The sequence below is a fragment of the Theropithecus gelada genome, chromosome 1 (genome assembly GCF_003255815.1).
Source record: "Theropithecus gelada isolate Dixy chromosome 1, Tgel_1.0, whole genome shotgun sequence".
Classification (NCBI taxonomy): domain Eukaryota; kingdom Metazoa; phylum Chordata; class Mammalia; order Primates; family Cercopithecidae; genus Theropithecus; species Theropithecus gelada.
Genome location: NC_037668.1, coordinates 97422092 through 97448400, shown reverse-complemented (window position 1 = coordinate 97448400; position 26309 = coordinate 97422092). Strand labels below are relative to the sequence as shown.

The following is a 26309-nucleotide window of genomic DNA, read 5'->3' as shown; positions in this document are numbered from 1 at the left end:
CCATTTTAAGAATCACTTTTGTAAGCCAGATTTTTAGCAGCTGATTTCATCTGTGACATAAAAGAAGCAAAAGCAGTATCTTGTACAATGTTTAAGATAAACAATGGAACAGTTTGCTAATTAAACATCTTACAAGAATATATTTCTTGGTAATAGTTCATGTAGTTCTTTCTGAACTCACCGGTGGCTGGCTGTGTCATTCTGACAGGGTCCATGGCCCTCATTTAACAGGCTGCAAGTGTTTTATCACATGTTGTACTTCCAAGAAATGTTTACTGTGATAGCTCACAACTTATTCTTGACATCTGCAGACTCTTTCAAAGTATCTATTTTTGTGTTTATGGTGCAAATTAGTATTGGTATCATACACACTTACACATATGATGGAAATTATTTTCATAATGACACAATATGTAAATATATTACACTATGTGCAAGATATATACCATTTATCAACTTTTTAGAAGCTTTGAATTTCATCTAGCCTGATCTATGCAAATGGTAGAGGCATCTTTGGAAAGATTAGAATATTCTACAACACAGAATTCTCCTGATGTAATAAAACTTTCCTGGATTCTTCTAGCTCTTCAACAAAAGGAAAAGGTACCTTTTTGTCTATAAATTGTATATGCTTCCCTTTTGCTCCTTGAATCGGCAGAAAGATCTTTAATGACTATATATTTTCATTCTTTTGTTAAAAATCATATTTGCTCACAGAGTAAATATGGTAAGGATTACATAAAGAAAAATATATATATTATGCCTAGATGAGTTCCTCAAATAATAGTAGGTCCCCAATAAATATTAACTCCTTTCTTCTCCTTTTATTCCATTAGAATACAAATTCATTTTGAAGTAGTTTTGTAAAGGTTTGAGATAAAGCATTTCAAAATATCAGGAACATATAACTGTGTATCAGTCTAGCAGTTTACAATCAATGAACATGGATGGAACATTTTCTTTAATATTTTTCTATATGTACAGTGCCAAAAGAGACGATGATAGTAGTGGCTTCCTCTAGAAAGTGATGACTGAGTTGAAATTTGAAGATAAAATAGTAGTTAACCAGATAAAAAGAGAAATGAATGAGAACAACACATGCAAAGGGCCTGAGGTGGCAGGAAACAAGGCCTTTCCTAGGCTGAAAGAACACTCACATTTGTGGACACTGAGGAAGTGAAGCTGGAGTGTAGATAATAGCTAGACTTACAGGAATCCATATGTTTTCCTATGAGGCACAGGTCTTTATCTGTGTCTTTATCTCAAAAGAAATTGCAAGGCAATAAATTGTTTTAATTGGGGAAGGGGTAAGATGGTTCAGTTTGTATATCTAAAGTATTATTTCTAAAGTATTATTAAGGTAATAGTGTGTTAGATTGCTTTTCTTAATTAAAATTACTTAATCGTCACAATATTTATGTGAGATGGGTATTATGTTCACTTTAGGGATAAGTTATGATGTAGAGAGTTAAAATAACTTTTCTGAGGTCACCTAGCTAAAAAGTAACAGAAAACAAATTTAAATCCATATCTTTGGTATTACTGAAATTCAACTATGCATGCCACTAAACCACAGCTGTTGGCAAAACACAATTTTGAGAGATATTTGATAAAATAAAATTTTGAAGGCCAGGGTAGCAGATGGCAAGGGAGTAACAGAAGTTAGGCAACAAAGAGTAGTAAAACTTCTAAGTCTTCTAAAATAGAAGACCCCCAAAATAACCTCAAATATTTTTATCTAATGGGATAACAGAGAAATAAAATTTAAGGAAATAATAATTCTTTCCACCTTTGCCTCTGAAACTATTTTTTGCTGATCAGCCTGGGGTTCACTTTCACAAAACTATAGCCGATGTCAACTGGATATTTAGGATGAGAGAAGTAAGCGATTCCAAGCATTGACAAGTACAAAACCAGCCATCCTAATGAGCCATATTCATCAAAATGAGTAAGTCTTTTCATCTGCTGCAGATTACCCTAGAGTTGTGTTTTTTCTCTGCCATTTTGCTTATTTAGCTGGGCACAGAAGATATTCATTAAGAGGCAGAACTGGCAGTCCCAAATACCTTTCTGTCTTGGAGAGGCCTTGCATACATACTGATAATTGGTGTGATGAAATGAACCCCTCAGAAAGTCTTTGTGTGGATAATATCACTCTTTGTCAATCAAAGAAAAAAAATTGAGAGATAGTGCAATGCAGCCCTATTTGTACCCATAAAACAATTCAAATGACTTTGCTAAACCCCAAGTTTGTTGACAAATCTGTAGCTGAAAATAACAAATAATGCCTATATTTTTATATCATTTCCCCAACTGGGGGCAAGTTATTTTTCTGTTAAAAAAAGAAGTGAGAAATTATAAAATAATTATGCATTGGCATAATAATTCTTGAACATAAAACATAGTCATTTTAAACACAGCAGTCTTACTTGTCTCTGTTTTATATACTGGAGTTCTTTGTAATATCTTACTGGATAAAAGCAGTCCACAATTATAAAAATGTTTCAAAACCACTGACCTAGTGGTGACTGTGTTACCCTTGAAAGTAGGAGTACAACTAGTTTCCCCAAAACACCTAAGCAAGTAGCAACATAAATAATCTAATCTATTTACTTCTGAAGAATTTAATTAGATATATGTCATATTTTTGTGATTCCATTTAACAAAACAAAAAAATTTATTTGTAAAAGTATAGTTAATTTAATAAATAATAGTTATAATCCAAAGTTTTAGATACAGTAGGTCTGAACAAAAATAAAATATATAATGTTTTGAGTATGAAAGGGAATTTCAGGCTTTATGAATTGATAGTTATCTGAAAAATGCTTAAGTATGTCCATTCCTAAATTATAAAATGCTCCATAAATCCTCCAGATATTATAAAAAATAAAATTTTATTTTATAACTAAACTTCAGTGTTTGAAAGATAAGAAACTGTTTAACCAAGCTAAAATTGATTTGTTTAGATATTAGATATTTAGATTAATATCTAAATTTTAATATGAATGTTATTTTTCCCCAAATGTCTTATAACTTAGGAAAATAGGGCAAAAATAATTTACTTGAGAAATTTGTAAGATGCATTTCAAGCTAATCAAAGAAGAAAAAATATCAAAACATACTCATAAGTACAACTGCATTAAACAGACTTGCATCCTGGCCAGGATACAAGAGCCAAGGAAGAGACCCAGGGAACTCAACAATTGGCATCCATTACTGCCATTCCTTTGGTGCCAGTCCACTCAGAGGCAGTTATGTTAAGAAGGAAAACACTGTCTTTCAAAGTATACGTGCTAAACTACTACCAAAGAAGTAGATAAAGATTTGGAATGAGCTGGAATTCCTGATGGCATCACTGAGCCACTTATACCAGATGGTTGCTTAACCATTTGTTCCCTTGCCGTACCAGGTATGGTTATGTGACTTGTTTTGGCCAGAGGAATGCAAATGGACCTAAAATATGCTATGTGTGAGCAGAAGCTTTCATTGAACTTCAGTTGGCCAGTTTGACCTCTTGCTTCTGTCCTCTACCAGGAAAACAGCACATCTGAGATGAAGGCTGCTCCTTCAGCTTGGATCCTGGAGTGAGAAGATTGGGTAAAGAGAGCTGAGTGGAGTTGTTGCTATCCCACAGGTCTGTAGGGGAGAAATGAATGTTTGTGGTGTAAGCCACTGAGATATTTTGAGATTAAAATTACCACTGCAAAAGCTAACTGGAAGAAAGGGTAAAATAAGTATCTTAGTTAAGCTACTAATCATTAATACTTCTTTTATTTCCAGCTAAATACACTCCTAGATGATGTATCCATGAGCAAAGGACTTTCATTCTACTTATTTGTGCACCCTCTGGGCAATAATCTACAGCATGTCTTAAATGACAGAATTCAGCTGTGAAAAATTTTGAAGATGAAGAGCTCTAGGATAAGGTACCACATATGGGACAAATTGCAAATGGGTGTAACCTTGCCCAGAGAATCCCACAGCATGGATCCCTTGGTAGCGCTGCAAGAGGCTAAGGAAGTGCTTGAGTGGTGGCTTAAAACAAACTCTAGCAATGGTTTACACTCTTCTACTCATCTTAGGAATCCAAGTATAAAAGGACCAGGAGTAAACTGCCCTTCTAAACCATAAAGCATACCGAGTAAAGATGGAAGAAATTAGTATTTTCTTTTCATGCCAAAAAAATAATTAAAACAAAGCCAAGATAGCAACATAAGGTGAGTCACTCTAATGCATACCCAAATTTCATGTATTTAAAAACTTTTTTCTTAAAATGAGGCTTTAATTATTTTTCCCTATAGAAGTATTCATTTCCAGTAATTTTATTTAGTAATAAGTGTTTACATTTATAAGTTGATGCTTCTTCAATATGTCAGCGTTATTCAGTTTCCTTCGTTCTGTCAATGTTCTAGTTACACATGAATAAATTATTTCCCTCTCCAGATCCTCCAGTCAACAAATTGTACTTATATGTATTCAGTTTCTCATGCCAGAAATCTTGGAACATCCTTGATACCACACTTTCTTTCATTAGCCCTCACTACTATCAATTCAGCAATGAATCCAATACCTTCTACAAAGCTTATTTCACTTCCATCTACCTGTTCCCATTTCCACTACCAAAATTGTAGCCCAAGATAATTTACTGTCCAACTCACTGTAACATCTCCTAATTCATGAATCTCTATTTCCACTCTGACCTTCGTCTAAATAGAAGCTATGTAAACATAGGAGCCCGAGTAATCATTTAAAAATCTCAATCAGTTCACACCACTTTTGTGTTTATAAATGCTTAATGACTTTGCACAGAATGTAGGATAAACAACTTCAATTCCTAACCTGGTCAGTAAATCCTTGGATGTCTGGCTCATGTCTGCCTCATATTATGCCAGTTTCCCTCTGCTCCCCATATCCAGTCACACTGGCCTCCTGCCAATCACATTGCCCTCCAATGTACCATCCTCTTCTGATTTAAAGTTTTGCATTTGCCATTTGCCCTGACTAGAATTCTCCTGTCCTCTTTCTTTGTCTGGCTAACTTCTATCATCTTAGAGGTTTTATTTCAATAGAAGTTCATCAAAGATGCTGCATCTCAGAACTTCAAAATATTCACTCTGAGTACCTTGGTCTTTTTCTTCTTAGCTTTTATCATAATTAATTTGTAATTATATGTCCCTAGAATTATTATTTATTTAAAGTCTGTCTATACCATTAGACTGTAAACTCCATGAAATCAGAGACCAGGTATGTACTCAGCCGTGCCTAGCATGAGGCTTGGCACACAGTAAATATTTAGAATGAATGAATGCAGGCAGGCAAGAACTTAGTAAAATTTATTAAACAGAAAAAGTTGCAGATTCCAGTAGATACGGTAGAGTTTTATTATAAAAGTTCTCCCAATAATATACAGAATGAGAAAATATATTGCACCCTAGTTTCTTTGATTTGTTTCCAAATCCGAGGAGCTGTTCTTGAGTTGTACAAGAACACTAGCTTAGTTCTTAGACTTCTGGTATATTAAAATATGCTTGTGCACAAAATTTCCAACTGAGAAAGTCAAAGTGCTTAAGACTTATAAAATTTTCTCAAATAGATTGATTTTTTATCTTTTAAATAATATATTTGTGTATTAAATAACTTTGTTAAAAATTATATCTTTAATCAGTCATAAAATGTAATATATTTTAATATTACAATCCAAATTAGTGGCATACTTATTTCTGTAGTTGTGACACCATAAACTGGAAATCAGGATTCTACTTTTAATAGAATAGGATTCCACTTACACTTTGTCTCTCAAACTCAATAAATTCGAGAAAGAGGGAAGTATAGGTTATTCTCTATTAACAAACAACTCCCCAAATCCCAACATATCAATGCTTTATGTCTTTCTCACACCACATGTCAAATACATATGTGCCAAGAGGACTGCATTTACTGTAGTTGTTCATGGACCAGGATGATGGAGGCTCTATCATGCCATGTACTTCCACAATTACTATATTAGGGAAAGAGCAGACAGTGCACTGGGTCATAAATACTCCTATTCAGGCCAGGTGCAGTGGCTCCTGACTGTAAGCCCCACACTTTGGGAGGCCAAGGCAGGAGGATTGCTTTAGCCCAGGAGTTTGATACCAGCATGGGCAACATGGCAAGATGCTGGTTCTACCAAAAAAAAAAAAAAAAAAAACCATCTATTCAAAAGAGACACTCCTTACCTTTTGTTCTGATTGCCTCAACCAAAGCAAGTCATATGGCTATGGCTGGGAAGCAGAATCCTATGATATTCTCAGAAAGGAGGAGAAGAAGGAATTGAGGGATAATGACTACAAGGTCATTTAGAGGCATTCAGAAGAATAAGTGGAACGATTCATTCATTGAAACATTCATTCACACAACATGTATCTTCTTCTGCACCAGGCTGTGAGCTAGTTTGCTTGGGATAAAATATCCAGTGAGTCTCTACATATATGCTGGTTTGGGAAACAGTCATTTTAATAATTATTTAAACAATGATACTGGGAATGAATGAATGGTCCATATATTGAAGTATCCTAAAAATACCAATATAAAGTGACCTTTGTGTGATCACACAAATCACACAGTTTAAAGGTTTAACCTTTTTTATTTTTTTAAAAAAGATAGGTGGAGAATGTAACCAAGGGATTCTGAAGTTTCATTAAACTATATTCATATTCAACTTAATGGTGATCTTTACCCAGTGTGAGGGTAAATTTCTCAGTCGACTCACATCCAGAAAAAGAGAATACAAAACCCAAGTAACACTTTAGGGTTTTTCTTTTTTTGTTACCTTCCTTTTTAATGTAAATACTAGAAGCTATCATATTACATTTTATTATGTTGATTCATTAAATTATAACTCTTGACGCCCAATAAAGTTTCTATTTTCTACACTAAAATATGCTATTTTTCCATTGTTAAGCAATAATATTAAACCATTAAGTGGCATTTAAAACAAGGAAGTATTCATCTATATTACCAGAACTAAAATACAACTTTTTTTCATGCATTTCTATTTTTTGCACATGATTATACAAAGAAATTCTACTAGGGAAGAGGGGGAAGGAGATTAATATTCCTTTATAGAAATTATGGATAAGTTTACCCTTTTTATATGGAACTTAAACATGCATAACAGTTCTAGTAGTTTCTTCTTGTACCAAAGTACAAAAGTACATCATCTTTGCATCCAGCCCCCTGTGTTCACATCCCACATTGATGTCTACTGTGTTTGAGTTTCAGTGGCTTGCTTTTTGTCTGTAGGAAGTAAACCTTAGCTATAACGAGGCAGAAAAAGCAGGTAAACAAACAAAAAATGTCCATCCTCCTTATATTACATGTGTAAATAACCGCTCATTAAATAAAATTAGATAGTGCAAAAGATAAAACAGGTATTATTATGGAGTAATTGAAACCCTGGACTGCGAGAGGTTGACATCTTGTATTACTGTTAACACCTAGACGTAGGACATTGAGATTTTGTCATGTAAAATGGTGTGTGGGATTACACTCACAGATGCAGAAATATGTTCCGTTCTATCACACCCACGAGCCTCTGAACAGTACACTGAAAGCTGGCATGAATAAGAACCATTTTACAAAGGAAAAGCATAGCTAATGTGCTGATATGTGATGCATTAATTTAGTCATCATGGTGTTTCTTCAATTTAAAACATTATTTCCTTAATAAGGAGTTATGTTTTTTAAAAAGGATTATTAGATGGGACTGTGTAGGTATCTTGTTTAATCAAAACTTTTCTTTGTAAATATTTCTACATTTCATTGTTTACAACCCAAATACATATTTTAAGAGAATTATACCATAATTTCAAAAATGCTTTACAATCATTGCTAATATGGTTTGCTGGTGGGTTATAAAACATCTTGCCTTAAGTTTACCTGTAGTCAATGCTTCTAGATATGGTGGACTAAGAATTTTTGCATTAGAAAAAACATAAATGAAACGTTTATTTCAAGTTTGTCTTAGAAGAACTATGTTGTAACAGATGTATAACCAGATATTTAGAAGAAGGAAGGATCTTACTATTTTAAAGGACCTTCCAAAGTAACTTTTTTTTTTTTTTTTTCCAAACAGAGTCTCACTCTATCACCCAGCCTGGAGTACAGTAGTACGAACTCAATTCACTGCAACCTCTGCCTCCTAAGCTAAAGCAATCTTCCCACCTGAGCCTCCTGAGTAGCTGGGACTACAGATGAGCACCACCACTCTTGGCTAATTAAAAAAAAAAAAAAATGTAGATACGACTTCTCATTATATTGCTCAGGTTGGTCTCATACTCCTGGACTCAAGCAATCTTCCCACCTCAACTTCCCAAAGTGCTGGATTACAGTCACCCAGCCCAAAATGTAGCTTAATAATGCAAAAAACTTCTCAGAAATGAGTCTGTTTTACAAATTCCAACTGTATTGTATTTTATACTCCTGATTAGAATGGTTTCCTAATTAATATTCAAAGTAATAGTTTATAGAAAGCCCTAACAGCACTTAAAATCCTTCTTGTTTTTTGGTGAGAAAACTCATTGGTTGATCCCTAATAAAATTAGCAAATTTAAAAGAGAATTCATATACTTAAAATGAATTGAACATTTCTTCATCATCCAACATTCATTTAGCTGGTATTATCCTAAAAAGATCAATGATTTAAAACGAACATTTTAGTTTTAATATTTTAAGAAAGGATATAGTATCCAAATTTAGAATGCTTCAATATTAGTGAGAATTAATTCCACATTTCTTAAATAAAGATATCTTTTTAAAAATAGAATACTTAATAGATGTTAAATTTATAGCATGGGAGTTTGCCTAGACAGTCAAGTCAAAGTGGAGGATAGGGCAATTGTCCAAAATGCTTAAGCCAAATAAAAACTCAGGGCATAATTAAGGCCAAAAATTAAACTCAGATTGAAATTCAGGCCAAAAATTAAATGAAAAAGAAATGTTCTTTGGATGGTGTCATCAAATTGGCTAGATATATTAATTAGATCTATTGAATTAAGGTTCCTTTCTCTCTTCTACTTTGCTCGGGTATAAGAGACCCCAGTAGTTCTAAGGGTGTGGTTTTACTGGCAGACAGTGGGAGCCACAAGACCTGGTTTTATTGCTATGTCTCTCATTAACAGCTGGTGATCCTCAGCAAGAAAGTATACTTAGTGGGGTCTCAGTTTCCTCTTTTTATAAAATGAGACACTCTACATTCCTTTCCAGCTCTGAAGTGTTATAAACTCCTGAAATAGTAAGATTACAGTTATATCTGTGTGTGCATGTGTGTTGAGAAATAGAACAATTACAGCTGTGTGTGTATGTGTGTGGTGTGCCCAGTGTTCAACAATACGATATTACCCTAAGGACTTCGCTAATATTTAACACTCACTCTAAGTTTAACTAGGTATTTGATTTAATTACAATAGCTTTTATAATTGTCTTAAGAAATTAATCACACTTGATATAGGGAAGAAATTTTTTTCATGTCTTGAATTACACTGATCAGAATAGCACTGGATAGTAACTATTTAATATTATGAGTGCTCAAAATACGTGGTCCAAGGTATATCTCCATCCAACATGGCTCTGTAAGGTACCTACTGGTGGTAAAAACTACAGTGATGAAGCCCGGGCAGGGTGGCTCAAGCCTGTAATCCCAGCACTTTGGGAGGCCGAGACGGGCGGATCACGAGGTGAAACCCCGTCTCTACTAAAAAATACAAAAAACTAGCCGGGCGAGGTGGCGGGCGCCTGTAGTCCCAGCTACTCGGGAGGCTGAGGCAGGAGAATGGCGTAACCCAGGAGGCGGAGCTTGCAGTGAGCTGAGATCCGGCCACTGCACTCCAGCCTGGGCGACAGAGCGAGACTCCGTCTCAAAAGAAAAACAAAAAACAAAAAACAAAAAAAACTACAGTGATGAATACTTTTGATGCAGAACACTTAAGTCGTTAGTATTTAGAAGTCTATTACTTGCAAGTTTTGATTGTTTTAGTTACACCATCTATGACACATTAATTCTTTAAGTTCAGCTGTCATATTTTAGCTTTGTGTCCATTACTTACCTTTTTAGTGCAACAAATGTCTTCATAATACTTAGGCACTATCTTAATAAAGTCCATTTCTTACCTTTTCTTCCATTATTGAATAAATTGACAATACAGCCAAGTATCTATATTTTGCCACTACACCAAGAGTATTCTTTTTCAATGTAATAACATAAAATCCTGTAGTTTCTCAGTGACTTGTCTAACAGCTCTTTTCCAATTGTTTGTCCCACATTTTCCTCTGTTAGCTCTGTTTTTCTGCTTTTCACAGTACCATTTCTTTTTACCTATGAAAATTTCATGATGATAATGATAGTACTTATGCTATCGTTTTGTTTTTAAGGTCAGCTACCTCTTTCCTACAATTGAAATCAATAGTTTCTCACTTGTTCTCATACTGCTTTACCTCTTGAGTATCACAACATTTAAGTATCTCCCTCATCTGACTCACCCCGCCACACACACAAATATCCTACAGTTCCATTGTTTTTAACTTAAGCCATTTGTTATGATACTACCTTGGGTATACCTATCCCCTGGTGTTAAGTATGCTTTCAACCTTACTGAACTCCATGTACAGCAAAAATATCCTGGTACAACTGAAGAAACTGCATCTTTAAGAAGTCTATAAATGAATTCTTTAAACAATGTAAACAACTGCTCCATTGTTAAAATATTTAAACAGATCATGTCAATGTTAATAGACATTTCAATGCTTCATCCCTGACAACTACTATTCCTTTCACATGTATTGAAGTAAAATAATATTTTGTATAGAGATTTTAAGTAGTTTACTAAGCAGTGAACAATAAAATGAGAATGAGTGTACACAGGAAATCCTTTGGGTTATTAATGTATTTAATATTTTTCCCATATGTCTTTGAATGACAAATGATAATGTTTCTATTATGATTAATAATTTAATTAGCATATATGATGCCTCCCCAGGGGCTTAATTATCAAGTGCATCATCATAGTTTCAAAATAGACATGACAGCTATTGGCTCAAAATTTGCTTTATTGAAAATTTCCATAATGTACTTTTATATGACAGATTCTACTAGGTTATCAAATTTCTGTCATGAATGAATTATTCCAAGATAATAAGCAATAGTATTTTCTATACCTATACTAAATAATAGTCAAAAAATGATAGGGTGTATTATTGTCAAATATGCAGCTTTGAAAAACTGACTCAAAATCTTAATTTTTCTTTGTACACCAGGAAAAACTTCTGTAATCTACAGATTTCAGTTATTTACCAAACTGCAATTTATGCCATGAAGGAGAGAGCACAGAATGGGGAAAAATGAACAGGGACCAAATCTGGGGTTAAATCTTGGCCCATCTGTTTCCATGTGGCATGGAATTGCCACTTGCTGTCTTTGAGTTTCAGATTTCTAATCTTTACAACAGTGAGAATCATGCTTCCTATAGGATTATTTTGAAGTAAAGTACATGACTCATGGTAGGAGTTTAGCAAGTGGTAACTTATTATAATTATGGTTACAGTTCGGGTACTATGGTAGGGGAAGCAATGTGACAAGTGATACTCATAGATTTCTGAGCATATTCACTTTTTTGAGATAGGAAATAGACATATTTGGTTATTTAAATGGCATGCTTTTAATTACACCATTATATAATACACATAATTATACTATGCTATCACTAAACACAACCACACACACACACACATACCCCACACACACATTACTATAAAAAAACTAATCAGTACACAAATGTTTATACTTCACTCTTGTAACATTTCCAAACCACATTTCATTGTACCCCTTTGTCTTATCTGGTACGTCCTACAGTTATAAAATGGTAATTATTGCCACCTGTATTTTATCTTGTTAAAAGAGACGTATTACCTAAGACTGCATATTACTTCTAGACGTACCTAAGTTTTTCTTACTCCTCTTTCACTATCTCAGGGTAATACTCTACAGTTGGTTCTATAAAAATATAAAATTATTTATAATGATTCAAACCTGAGTCACATAAATAACATGGTTAAAAGCCACATCAAGAAAAAATACTGTTGATTTGTGGCAACCATCATTCAAACATTGTTAATTTATAGTGTCACTTTTCATTTTGAGTTTTTATTGACAATTCACAAATCAATTTTTTAAAACATATGTGAAGCCTGTCTATGAATCTCCTTCTTTGATTTAGGTATTTGATTTAATTACAACAGCTTATATAATTTGCTTTTTTTATTCTGTCAGAATAGAATATAATTTGTTTCATTATAGGTTTAAATTGCTATTTTATATTAAAATTTTATTTCTTAATATTGGAACATTGAGAACTCTCTACTGAAGACTGATATTGACTACTAAATTAATGAAATTCAGAGTGAAAACTTCAAGGTTCTCCAAAGAGCCTAGAGTCATCTCCAATGATATCTTTCCATGGCAATAAAAATTAGTTAATAGTAAGTCAGCTTGTCATAAACTAAGAGTCTGTTATATGTCACAGATTTGAATTAACATTCCCCTAAAGTCATCTTGCAAATTTACATGGCTTCAAAAAAGAATGTGGATGATACTCTGCAAAGCAGTCATTGTTATTAGAGACAATAAAATACACCAAATAATGTCTTTCAATGATAGTGTGGCTATTATAACTATTGTGTTCAACAGTATATATGTTTGAAATATTTTTTTCAAAAAACTATGAAATAATTTATGTGAAGAAAGAAAATGTAAGAAGAATCCATAAATAATTCAAATGATAATTTATCAATAATTGGTTACTCTTCATGTAGTCTGTTAATCTGGATAAGAAATGAAGTTATAAATTAAATATATAAATCTGAAAATAAAATTTTAGTATCTATAAATGTAATTTTGATACATCAATTAAAACCTAACATCAATATCTTACCTGTTCTAAGAAGTGAATGTTTTAAAGTTGTGATTAACAAGATCAAGTTTTTGTATCAAATATTTAATCATGTACTATGTACTGAAATAAGAGATCTACGAGTACCTTTGGAATGAACATCATATAGATAATATAGTTTATCACTTTCATAAGCAATAACATTTCATAATATTAATTTATATTTTAGTGATTTTTTGAAATCCAAAGAAACAAAAATGCAGACACACAAAAACACTGTAAGCTTATGTTCTGTATTTTATAAAGGAATTAGAAAAATTAAAAGCTTATACAAGAAAGTGGAATAAGAATTTAATTGAGAAAATGTTAATGCCAGCCTAAAGCTGCACTAAAATTCTGAATAAAATATGGCTACTGCAATTGGACCAGGTTTCTTTATGAAGTTGTTTCTAATTCTGAAGCTGCATATGTGCAGACACAAGTGATGTAGAATGTAAGTGTTGCCATGGTAAGTACACATTTTTTCTTGGCTAGTCAATTTTTTCTTAAAAATGTATAAAGAACTCTCACCTTATAATAAGTCATGAAAATTGACTGTTTTTCTTATCATTACTTATTAGTATGATGCAATGCAGCATAATACAGAAATAAACCGTCTTTTAAAAACTTTAGCCTACTAAGATGAATTATAAAGCATTAAGTGAAAATGAAACAAGAAATCTCCAAGTCAGGTAACTCTAAATATTGGATGGTAAACAAGTTATATCTCCACTAAATTAATAAATATTCTGTCCTCAGGACATTTTTCACAGGCCTAAGACACCTCAGAAGTCCAAACGCAATCGCTAAACACACCCCCAATATACTTTAGCCCTATGACTCTTAAGGAAAAATAAAATAATACATCCCTACTTTCTCATTTCCCCCCCTGTGCAATCAATGATTTCTAAAAAGTAAAGACTTAATTGCTTTACTGTCTTTTGTAAAAACAAACAAACAAACAAATAAAAAACACCTCGTGGTAGTTCCCTTAGAGTCCTGGAAGCCAACTCAAGGAAGCCTGGATGGAGGTGTGACACTTGGAATGGGGAGGTGGTGTAATCTGTTGTGAATCACAGCAGGTTCTGAAGTGCTGGAGAACCCACGTGTGCAGGGGCTGGAGAACTTTTCCACCGTCTCCCAGAGGAAATGTCTCATTTTAAAATAGGGGGCTGGCTGGAGCAAGGGGTGGGGGTGAAGGGTGGGCGATAAAAAAAAAAAAAAAAGAAAAGAAAAGAAAAGGCAGAGGCGAAGCTTTCAAACCGTTCACGCATATCTATCTGTGCTTGTTTTCCCTCTATTTCGCTTCCCATCAACTTTATTGTTGTTATTATTATTATTATCATTTTCCTTCTATAGGAGGACTTAAGCAACCGGGATGCTGAGCATCTCATAGGCTCAGGCTGGAACAAAGAAAATCGAGTTCCTAATACTGTATCTCTCCCGTTGGAGGGATCACGTGTCCTGCTTTCGCTGGAATGCACTCTTCTCGCCCACGCTATAAAAATCTCTATTGTGCTTAGAAATTTCGCCTAGGTTAGAATATGCTCACATAAAATTGCTTTTCATCCATCAGGAGAGCCACATTTCTACATACACAGATACAAATCTATTTACCTGCTGACCCAGTTACCACTGCAGGTAAATTCGATGTGTTTAAAGAGTATGGGAAAAGTAATCAAGAAGAGCAGGTGGAGGGCCCCTGCGTCTTACCGATCCCCACCCCCATCGCTTTTTATTTATTTATTTTTTTGTAATTCCTTTTGAAGGAGAACTTCGAAAGGAACGTGGGAGTCGTAGATGGTTCCTTTCTGAAGCCAATTCCTGGGAGTTGTGAAAGTGACCCCGTCTCTTCTCTGCCTGGAGCTGTGCCCTCTCGCCCAACCCGCTCGCTTTGTGACTTGATGGGGAAGAGACAGTCAGGGAAGAGCGGGAGTAGAGGGCGGAGGCGGGTCCTTTATTCAGCCCTGATGGCTGAGAAGTAGTGTAAGGAAGCAATCTTGCAGCCATCTCCGTTATTATGAAGTCACACTATTTTAAAAGGCAATCTGTACAGTCCCCCCAACCCCCGCCCCCATTCTTGACTCTGCAAACAGTAAGATTAGAGACTACTGGTAGCCAATCTAATAGTCCATGAGCCAGGGTGCCATGATTACCTTAATGCTAATGTGCTTCCCTCCCTCTTTCCACGTCGAATCCGAAACACGTCCTGCATCCTTAATAACTCGGAGAGGAGGACGCAAGATCCTCAAGGGGACCCAGCGCTGGATTGGGAATAGGCAGGTTCACCAGCTTCTCGTGCCACACAAAGGAGATGTGTGGGTAGGAGTTGTCTAGCTGACAGGGAGGGAGGCAAGGTTCTCCCTGACTCCTAGGGAACGGGCTCCCCCACTTCTTTCCGTCCTCCAGTCTTTCATGCTCCTTCGTCCCCTCCATCCCCCCAAACCCCACCCTTTCCCTTCAATCCCAATGGCATAAAAATCTTCTAATTGTATTTTTTTCAAACAGACATTGAGACACTGATACAACACCTTCCAAGATAGAGACAAGTGCGTCCTGCCACAAGTGTGTGTGAGTGTGAGTGTGTGTGTGTCACGATCAAACACGCGCTTCATCCCTCAGACACCTCTGGGAAAAAAGCTGACTGGAGATACCCAAGATAATAACGAGGAGCTAAACCTAATTTCAGCGGAACCAATGGTCCCAGCACCAGCGCCCAAAATTCACCTTTCCTTTTCGCAGTATGTAACCCTTTAAGGTCTCTTGCCAGCTCAAGCTACTCGGTGCTCCCATGCACCCGCCCAGTTAGCACCCCATTTCCAAACGCTCTGCAACCTACCACATCAGCGCCGCCTCCGCTGGCCACCGCACGAGCAGCTTCCCGCGAGCGCCGAAGCCTCCCGCCCTGCCACCCCCGCCCCCGGCCGGCCTCTGGGGTCCCACACCTAGCGCGCCTACGGTCGCCGCGGCCGCACGCGGCTGGGCCGCCGCAGCACCCTCCGCCACTGAGCGAGCGTGCCTTACTTACATCGCCGGCGGGAGAAACTGCCCATGAGGTTTCGGAGAGCGTAGTCGTGCAGCTGCCAAGGGTTATTCCTTAAGTGTTCAGGGGTCCGCAGTGGAGTGGGCGCCAGGGTCCTCGGAGGAGGAGAAGAGGAGGGAAGGAGTAGAAGGTAGGAAGAACAGGAGGTAGAGGGGAATCCAGGAAGGTGCCACGTTAGACCATGATGCCGGTGCCCTTCAGGTAGACGGCTGGAGAGCTTCCCGCGGGAAGGGGCCGAGGGGAAGCCCGAAGCGCCGGCGGGGGAGGCAGGAGCGCGTCCACTCCCCAGCCTCAGCCTGCCCAGCGCGCCGCGCTAGCAACCGCAGCAGCAGCGGCGGCGGCGGTGGCGGAGGCGCAGCTCCTTCCCCGCCCCCAGAAGGCTCCACAGACAATAAATCCTGGGCGGAGAAGAGACGAGCAGGAAAGGCGAATCCTGCACCCAACTCTGTAACAACCCCTGCCCGTTGCCGCGCCTGTGCAGGGCGAGGATCCCCAGGGGCCAGGGCGCAGCGGGCGTCTCGGAGGGGCTGAGCGCTCCGCGGCTGCAGGAGGCGGTGGCGGTGGCCCGAGTGGGCGGCTGCAGGTCCCGCCGGCGAGAACCCGCTGCACAGGGGCTGGGTGTCCGTGGCTTCAAGCCCGGTGTTCACCTGGAGTAGGGTCCTCCTCGGTGCAGTGGCTCGGCGCACAGGTGCCAGGATTGGCAGGCGAGGAGGCGCCGCTCATGGCTCTTGGCTGTGTCTCCGCTCTCCCCGCCCCCTCTGTTTCTTCCCACCCCCTTTTCCGACTATACCAGCTGCAGCTGCTTCAAAGTGTGAAAAATGTCAAGGAGATTTTCCAATGATAGGAGGGGGTAACCATGTTCACAACCCTCGGTCCCTTTTTGAGATCCTCGCCTGTCCCTCTGACCTCTACTCGGGCTACCCCAAATTATGAGAAGAAAAATCCCAGTCCCGCACAGAATTGAAACGCTAGCCTTCTCCCGGCTCCGTCACCATAGGCTGCTTTTCGATAACGGGACGAGAGGCCGAGCTCTCTGGGTTCCTCTCGTCTCCGTGGTGTTCGAGGCAGGTGGCACGAATCTCAGCGCCGGGTGGAGCGCGGCGGCCGGCTCCTCCCGCTAGCGGGCCAGCCCCGGGCGCTCTGGCAGCGCGGCGCGGCGCGGCGTCCTGCAGCGCCGCCGCCTGAGCGGCAGAAGCGGCTCCCGGCCTGTGCGCCCGCCTGCGCACCCCTGCACCCGCACCAGCCCAGTGACGCTGAGCTCGTGGCTCCTCAGGCTGCTGCTCCTGCTATCTCAGCAAAGAGGCGGCCGGGAGCGCCTCCTCGGGGTTTCCTCCCCCGCCCGCCTTGCCTGCTGCAGGTTGTTGGCTGCCAAGGAGAAAAGTCCCTGCTTGTGCGTCAGGTCGCTTCACATCAGTCATGGCAGCGAACCTTGTGCCCGCTCTCAAGTCCTCTCCTCATTCTGGGGTTGCGGCTGCTGCCCTGGGAGTGCACAAAAAGGGAAGGGGTTTCCCAACTTCCCTTCATATATTCACCGCCCCACCTCCTGCCATGAACATACTCTCTCTCTCTCTCTCTCTCTCTCTCACACACACACACACACACACACACACACACACACAGTCTCTCTCTTCTCTCTCTCTCTCTCTCTCTCTCTCTCTCATATGCTCCCTTACGTAAAGGCACACACACTTTCATCTTTTCCTCTCATACGCTTCTCTAAAGTCTCATAAGCAGCAAGACATATTGGTGAAGCTAGTACTATATTTACACTTTTTTTTTTTTTTTTTTTTTTGAGACGGAGTTTCGCTCTTGTTGCCCAGGCTGGAGTGCAATGGCGCGATCTCGGCTCACTGCAACCTCTGCCTCCCAGGTTCAAGCGATTCTCCTGCCTCAGCCTCCCAATTAGCTGGAATTACAGGCACGTGCCACCACGCCCGGCTAATTTTTTGTATTTTTAGTAGAGACGGGGTTTCACCGTGTTGCCCAGACTGCTCTCGAACTCCTGACTTTGGGTGATCCACCTGTCTTGGGCTCCCAAAGTGCTGGGATTACAGGCGTGAGCCACCGTTCCCGGCCTATATTTACACTTTTATCTCTACACACATCTAATGAAATACATCTTTAAAAATGGATATATTATGCTGGTATTCTTTTGTGGAATATAGGCTATGTGGTTTTTGTTTCTTCATTACAAGAGAGAAAGAATCTTGCTTTAGTTCTCTAACCTCAAACACAGTCAAGACTGTGCACAGCATTCAAATGCCACTCTGGAGTGTGTGTAAGCTCACAGTTTGCCAAAAGAAAACACACCTGATTGTATTCTTAAATTTGGAATGCTAAAGTCTTCAAGGTCAAAAATTATGCTTCCTGGCTGCTAGAAATTGTGTAAGAAGAGTCTTGAGAGACTGGCACCTAATGTTCAGAGGACCTAGAGAGGAATTATTGCCCACTTTATCTGGGCCATGAAGGTGGGCTGACTCTTAAGGACAACTTGCCAGTGTTTCATATCATTTGCACATAGAAAGGAAAAGGAGTATATTTTGAAAGGCCAGATCATTTTTTATATTGTTACAAAACACCAAAAGAAAGAGTTCTGAAAATGGCAAGGAAATGGAATAAAATTGTTAAAATAATTTTTTCGAATTGACTAGTGTTGTGCTCTGTTTTTTTCACCTGTAGTATTGTCCTTTTAAACATCTTGCCACATCTCAATGTCTCAGTTGGATGGAGTGACATTAAATATTTTAGGTGCTGATTAAAAATGTGTTGACAAAATAACCTGGCACAACAATTACACAATTATAGCAGTCCTTTACGGGTTTCCAGTTCTTTTGAATACAATCAACACAGTACTTTCACACATATTCTTTCATTTAATCCTTTCCTAAATCTAGGTGGTGGATAATCTAATCCACACTTACAGGAAGCGCACAAAGGCTCATCTCATAAGGGGTATCCAGTTGCCCTGGACTTGAGCCTAGAATTTATTTTAACTTCAGGTTTCATTCTTTTGTATCAAAATATTTGACAAAAATTATTCTGTTTAAACTCATGGCCAGTTATGAGTAACTGCAGATCCTTGCATAAAGGCAGCATACCTACCAATGAAGTTACCTTCTGTGTGTTAAGCGGAAGTAGTTTCCTAAGTGAAAACAAACATATTCCTTTCCAATGGAGAAAAAGGTAATTTTGGAACCCCAAATTAAAAATGGGTGGTGCTGATATAACATATTTCAAACTACATGTCCTCCTTTCCCATTTATCCTGTCCTAGAATCTTGATTTTGGATCATAGAGATCCAATGGATAAAATATTTTAAATATGTTCAGATGTCCACCTAATGGCTATGGGTTTTAACAAACATGATTATGGTATTAAAAAGTAGGAAAAGGTGTTTTCTTTAGAATAAGCTTTGAATACAATGGCTCCATATTTTTGTAAGATTTATGAATCTTGAACAAAATCTGGCCACCTTTACTATTTAAACATTGAGACATTGAAGAGATTTCAATGGTTTCATAGAATTATGGAACCATTTCATAGAATTATGGAACCATTGAAATGCAAATGCAGGTGCTGTCTTTAAACTTCAAGCTGCCCTGTCATCAACCCTCTGGAAATGCAGATGACTGTCTAAAAATTGGAGAAAGATGAATGCTAAATATCATTTGGATGTTGCTCAAGCAGAGGCCCAACACTAAAAATTATCACCATTTTAAAAATTAGATCAAGGCAGTTTTAACAGATTTGATGTTCATATTACATCTATAAATGATTAGACATTAAGGCTATAAAATTTTGCAAGTTGTTAATCAACTTATTTGACCCACACTACTAAAATCTTTGAAATGATAATGCTTCTTAGGATAAACAAGACTAACCTTATTTGAAAATAAAACTCGTGGTGATATTAAACAATAAGATGCCAAATATCTTCTAATATTTCTCTTTGGATGCCTGAAATGTTACCCTTGTCTTAAAAGATATCCCCTTTGGCAATTACTCATTAATATAAAACTACATATAGAGAGGATAACACTTTTAGTTTTTGAGTTGTTAATATCTTAACAGGATTGGCTTAATTAGATACTGGTAATTGGGGAAATAGAAAATGTTACTAAATTTTGATGTGTGAAGATGAAGGTCTGAAAACCTCAAAGACAGTAGACCTTAGTAAGACAGGATCAGTATGAGTGGGATACCATAAGGGTAGAGAGTGATTCTTTGTTGTGGTTAGTTTTTGAAAAACCAGGCGGAGGTTCTGAATAGAAAATGGGGGTAGGTCATTAAGATTTTTCTTCAAATGAATTTGTTAGAGGTGTTTACTATGAAATTGGCCCTCAAATTAGCAATCTGTTCTAGCTCAAGAAAATGCTTCTTTATTGTGGATTTTAATTCATTTGAATAATTATTTTGTAAGCATTAATTTGCCTGTTTAAGATGAAAAAATACAATGACCACTGATATTGATGCCCATTAAGAAAGCATTATGGATATGACTGATGTCTCTTCTCCCATTCCTCTCTCTGTCCACCCCATTCCCCCACACACAAAAGGTAACCTCATTTCTTTGTATTTATTTGTACATTTATACATTCACACATTTTGTGCACTTTTACTACTAACAGTATTTTTTGTATTGCTTAGCATAAGTAACCCTCATATAAATGATATAATACAGTATGTATTCTTTTGCAAATTGCTTTTGCTTTAAAAAAATATCAACATTATGTAAATAAGAAAGATTCATCTTCCTATGTGTCACTCTGGTTGACTGATTTGTAATGCTGCATAATAGTTAATTGTATAAACTCATCATATTCACATTCTGATGACAGTTTTTACTATTGTAAGTAATACTGTTGGGAACATGTTTGTTTATATCTCTTTATGAATGTGCCTTAAAATTATTTCTAGTTTATGTATCACCTAGGAGCAGATTTACAGTCAATATTAAATTGTTTTTCACATGGTTTACAGTTTTATTAGTATTTGTAAGAGTTTTTCTTTGTCCACACCCTGGCAATACTTGGTATTATCAGATATTTTCATGTTGTCCAGTCTAAGGGGTGTAAAAAGGTCCTTTATTAAGGTTTACATTCACATTTCCTTGCTTACTTATGAGGTTGAGCACCTTTTAATAGGTTTATTTACCATTCCGATTTTCAATATGAATTGCTTATTTATATATTTCACTAATTTTCATTGGGTTTTCTTGATTTGTATATCTATGTCTGTGTGTGTAGCCTAGATTTTAACCCTCTGCCAGTTGTATCACTTTGGCTTTCAATCTTCATATAATGGTGTATTTTTGTAAAAAGAAGCTTTAATTGATAACGTTATCAATACTTTCCTTTATGGAATGTGCTTTATATCTAGCTTAAGAAAACCTTTATTACCCTCCCCCAGTTATGAATGTATTTTTCTATGTCGTATTCTAAAAGCTTCATAATTTTAATGTTTTACTTTTCAGACTTTAAATCATCTGAAATTGATTCTTTCTATGGTGTGAGGTTGGGATTAATTTTACTTTTCTACTTTCTTCCTTATGAAATGAGTGCTTGCACTACTGCATAGCATATCATATATCAGTTCATTGGTTTATTTTTGGGGATGTGCAATTTGTTCTTTCTCTTCTATGCAAGTTGAAAACTGAAAAAACTGTCCTGATTACTCAAGCTTTATAATCAGCACTGATATCTAGGGAGAACAAGGAGCCTCATCTTGTTCTTCAAAATGTTTGACTATTCTTAATCCTTTCTTTTTGTACCGTTAATTTTTAAGCATGGTGCAAATTCATAATAGCATTTAAAATTTTTCTCACACCACAAGTCTTTTAAAAACAGATTGTTATTTCACAAGACCTTGTTCTGTGTAGTGTTATAACAAATTAGCAATTCTGTCTCACAAGAAATTCAGACTAAATTTATCATGCCAGTACTCCAACAGAAAGTTTATCTTAGATAAAAACTGAGTAAAAAGACTAGTCAAGAATGAAATATATCTTTAAAAACAATGTAGATAACTTCACCACCACATTACTGTATACAAATATCCTGAAAAAGTATCTGCCATCTCTAGGTGGTTTTATAGGTATACAAAAATTTAAATTCTTTTCTTCATTCTAAAATGGATATTATGTAGTTAAAGCAAGCAAAAGTTTTCCTAATTCTAAAATTGTGTTATTATATTAAGAAATTGCATGCTCTTACTTTTAAAAAAATTTTAACTTCCAGGATACATGTTCAGGATGTACAGGTTTGTTACATAGGTAAATGTGTGCCACAGTGGTTTGCTGCACCTGTCAACCCACCACCCAAGTATTAAGCCCAGCTTGCACAAGCCATTTTTCCTGATACTCTCCCCACTGCCCCTCACAGGCCCCTGTGTGTGTTGTTCACCTTCTTGTGTCCATGTATTCTCATCGTTCAGCTCCCACTTAAAAGTGAGAACATGTGGTGTTTGATTTTCTGTTCCTGTGTTAGTTTGCTGAATAATGACTTCCAGCTCCATCCATATCACTGCAAAGGACATGACCATGTTCCTTTCTATGGCTACATAGTTTTCCATGTGTATATGTACCACATTTTCTTTATCTAGTCTATCATTGATGGGCATTTGGGTTGATTTCATGCCTTCACTATTATGAATAGTACTGCAATGAACATAAGCATGTGTGTATTTTTTTTTTTTTTTGAAATGGAATCTCACTCTGTTGCCCAGGCTGGAGTACAGTGGTGCAATCTTGGCTCACTGCAACCTCTGCCTCCCGGGTTCAAGTTATTCTCCTGCCTCAGCCTCCAGAGTAGCTCGGACTACAGGCATGTGCCACCACACACAGCTGATTTTTGTATTTTTAGTAGAGACGGGGTTTCATCACATTGGTCAAGGTGGCCTTGAACTCCTGACTTCATGATCCACCCGCCTTGGCCTCCCAAAGTACTACGATAACACGCATAAGCCATCACACCTGGCCTGCATGTATGTTTATAATAGAATGATTTATATTCCCTTGGGTATACACCCAGTAACGGGACGACTGTGTCAAATGGTATTTCTGGTTCTCAGTCTTTGAGGACTCACCACACTGTCTTCCATAATGGTTGAACGAATTTACATTCTCACCAACAGTGTAAAAACATTTCTATTTCTCTACAACCTCAATAGCATCTGTTGTTTCTTGACTTTGGTAATCGCCATTCTGACTGCGATGTTATCTTACCGTGGTTTTGATTTGCATTTCTCTAATGATAAGTGATATTGAACTTTTTTTCATGTTTGTTGGCTGCATGAATGTCTTCTTTTGAGATGTATCTGTTCATGTTCTTTGCCCACTTTTTAATGGGTTTGTACGCTTTCTTCGTGTAATTTGTTTAAGTTCCTTGTAGATTCTGGATATTGGCCCTTTGTCAGATAGATAGATTGCAAAAAAAGAAAAAAAAAATCTCTCATTCTGCAGGTTGTCTATTCACTCTGATAATAGTTTCTTGGGCTGTGCAGAAGCTCTTTTGTTTAGTTAGATTCCATTTATCAAATTTTGCTTTTATTGCTATTTCTTTTGGTGTTTTCATCATGAAATCTTTGCCCATGCCTATATCCTGAATGGCACTGCCAAGATTTTTCTCTAGGATTTTTATAGTTGTGGGTTTTACATTTAAGTTTTTAATACATCTTGGGTTAATTTTTTACAAGGTGTAAGGAAGGGGTCCAGTTTCAATTTTCTGCATATGGCTAGCCAGTTCTCCCAGCACCATTAAATAGGGAATCCTTTGCCCATTGCTTGTTTTTGTCGGGTTGGTCAAATATCAGATGGTTGTATACGTGCAGTCTTCTGATTTCTCTCTTCTGTTGCATTGATCTATGTGTTTGTTTTCGTAACAGTTCCATGCCCTTTTGGTCACTGTAGCCTTGTAGTATAGTTTGAAGTCAGGTAGCATGATGTCTCCAGCTGTGTTCTTTTTACTTACGATTGTCTTGGCTATTTGGGCTCTTGTTTGGTTTCATGTGAATTTTAAAACAGTTTTATTTTAAATTCTATGAAGAATGTCAATGGTAGTTCAATGGGAATAGCATTGAATATATAAATTGCTCTGGGCAGCATGGCCATTTTTACAATATTGTTTTTTCCTATCCATGAGCATGGAATGTTTTTCCATTTGTTTGTGTCCACTCTGATTTCTTGGAGCAGTGGTTTGTAGTTCTCCTTCAAGAGGTCCTTCACTTCCCTTGTTAGCTGTATTTCTAGGTATTTCATTTTCTTTTTAAGAATTGTGAACAGGAGTTCATTCGTAATTTGATTCTTTGCTTTCCTGTTTTTCATGTATAGTAGTGCTTGTGAGTTTTGCACATTGATTTTGCATCCCGAGACTTTGCTTAAGTTGCTTATCAACTTAAGAAGCTTTCAGACTGAGATGATGAGGTTTTCTAATTATAGAATAATATAATCTGCAAACAAAGACAATTTGACTTTGTATCTTCCTATTTAAATAAATTTTTAATTTCTTTCTTTTGCTTGATTGTGCTGGCCAGAACTTCTACTATGTTGAAAGGAGTGGTGAGAGAGGGCATCCTTGTCTTGTGCTGGTTTTCAATAGGAATACTTTCAGCTTTTGCTCATTCAGTATAATACTGGTTTTGGTTTTGCCATAGATGGCTATTATTATTTTGAGGTGCGTTCTTTCAATAACTAGCTTATTGTCTTAATATGAAAGGATGTTGAATTTTATTGAAGGTCTTTTCTGCATCTATTGAAATAGGCATGTGGTTTTTGTCTTTAGTTCTGTTTATGTAACAAATTATATTTATTGATTTGTGTATGCTGAACCAAGTTTGTATCCTGGGGATGAAGCCAACTTGACTGTGGTAAACAAGCTTTTTGATGTGCTGCTGGATTTTGTTTGCAGCACATCAAAAATCAAAAAATTTTTTGAGGATTTTTGTATCACTGTTCATCAGGGATGTTGACCTGAACTTCTCTTTTTTTGTGTTGTATCTTTGCCAGGTTTTGGTATAAGGATGATGCTAGCCTTATAAAATGAGTTAGGGAGGAGTACCTCCTTTTCAATTGTTTGGAATAGTTTCAGAAGAAATGGTACCAGCTCCTCTTAGTACTTCTGGTAGAATTCAGTGTAAATCTGTCTGGTCCTGGGCTTTTTTTGGTTGGTAGGCTATTTATTATTGCCTTAATGTTAGAACTCCTTATTGGTCTATTTATGAATTCAACTTCTTCCTGGTTCAGATTTTTGGAGGGTGTACAGGAATTTATCAATTACTTATAGATTTTCTAGTTTATTTGCATCAAGGTGTTTATAGTATTATTTTATGGTTGTTTGTGGAGTCAGTGGTAATATTCCTTTTATCATTTCTGATTGTGTCTATTTGATTTTTCTCTCCTTTCTTCTTTATTAATCTAGCTAGTGGTCTATTTTACTTTTTTTTTTTTTTTTTTAACAGCTACTTGATTCATTGATGTCCTGAGGGTTTTTGTTTGTTTGTTTGTTTGTTTGTTTTTTGTATGTGTGTATCTCCTTCAGTTTTGCTCTGATCTGCATTATTTCTTGTATTCTGGTAGCTTGGGGTTTGTTTGCTCTTGATTTTCTAGTTCTTTTAGTTGTGATGTTAGGATATCGATTTGAGGTCTTCTAGCTTTTTGATACAGGCATTTAGTGCTATAAATTTCCCTCTTAAGATTGCTTTAGCTGTGTCCCAGAGATTCAAGTAGGTTTTCTCTTTGTTCTCATTAGTTTCAAAGAACTTCTTGATTTCTACGTTAATTTCATTACTTACCCAGGAGTCATTCAGGAGCAGGTTGTTCCATTACCATGTAGTTCTGTGGTGTTTGTGTCTTAATCTTGAATTTTAATTTGATTGTGCTGTGGTCTGAGAGACTGTTTGTTATTATTTTAGTTTTTTGCATTTGCTGAGGAGTGTTTCACTTCCAAGTATGTGATCAATTTTAGAGTAAGTGTGCCATGTGGCGCTGAGAAGAATGTATATTCTCTTGTTTTTGGGTACAGAGTTCTGCAGATATCCACCAGGTCCACGTGATCCAGAGCTGAGTTTAGGTCCTGAATATCTTTGTTAATTTTCTGTCTCAATGATCTGTCTAATATTGACAGTGGGATTTTAAAGCCTTTCACTATTATTGTGTGGGAGTCTAAGTCTCTTTGTAGGTCTCTAAGAACCTGTTTTATAAATCTGGGTGCTCCTGTATTGGCTACATGTATATTTAGGGTAGTTAGTGCTACCTGTTGAATTGACCCTTTACCATTATGTAATGCCCTTCTTTGTCTTTTTTGATCTTT

The 26309-nt window shown here is 37.1% G+C and overlaps 1 protein-coding gene across 3 annotated transcripts in view; it reads right to left on the bottom strand.

The window, feature by feature from the left end:
* LRRC7 (leucine rich repeat containing 7) overlaps nucleotides 1–17496 on the bottom strand; it is a 556840-nt gene extending 539344 nt beyond the window's left edge. For 2 of the 3 annotated variants that reach the window (XM_025391937.1, XM_025391929.1), the window contains exon 1: nucleotides 15991–17496. Coding sequence is in view for 2 of the 3 variants with exons in the window: in XM_025391929.1 (XP_025247714.1) it covers nucleotides 15991–15992 (2 nt within the window). In the remaining variant the exon portion in view is untranslated. Of the gene's footprint in view, nucleotides 1–15801; nucleotides 15863–15990 lie in introns of those variants that run through there. The other variant, XM_025391946.1, reaches the window with a different exon arrangement.
* Between the last annotated feature and the right edge of the window lie 8813 nt (nucleotides 17497–26309).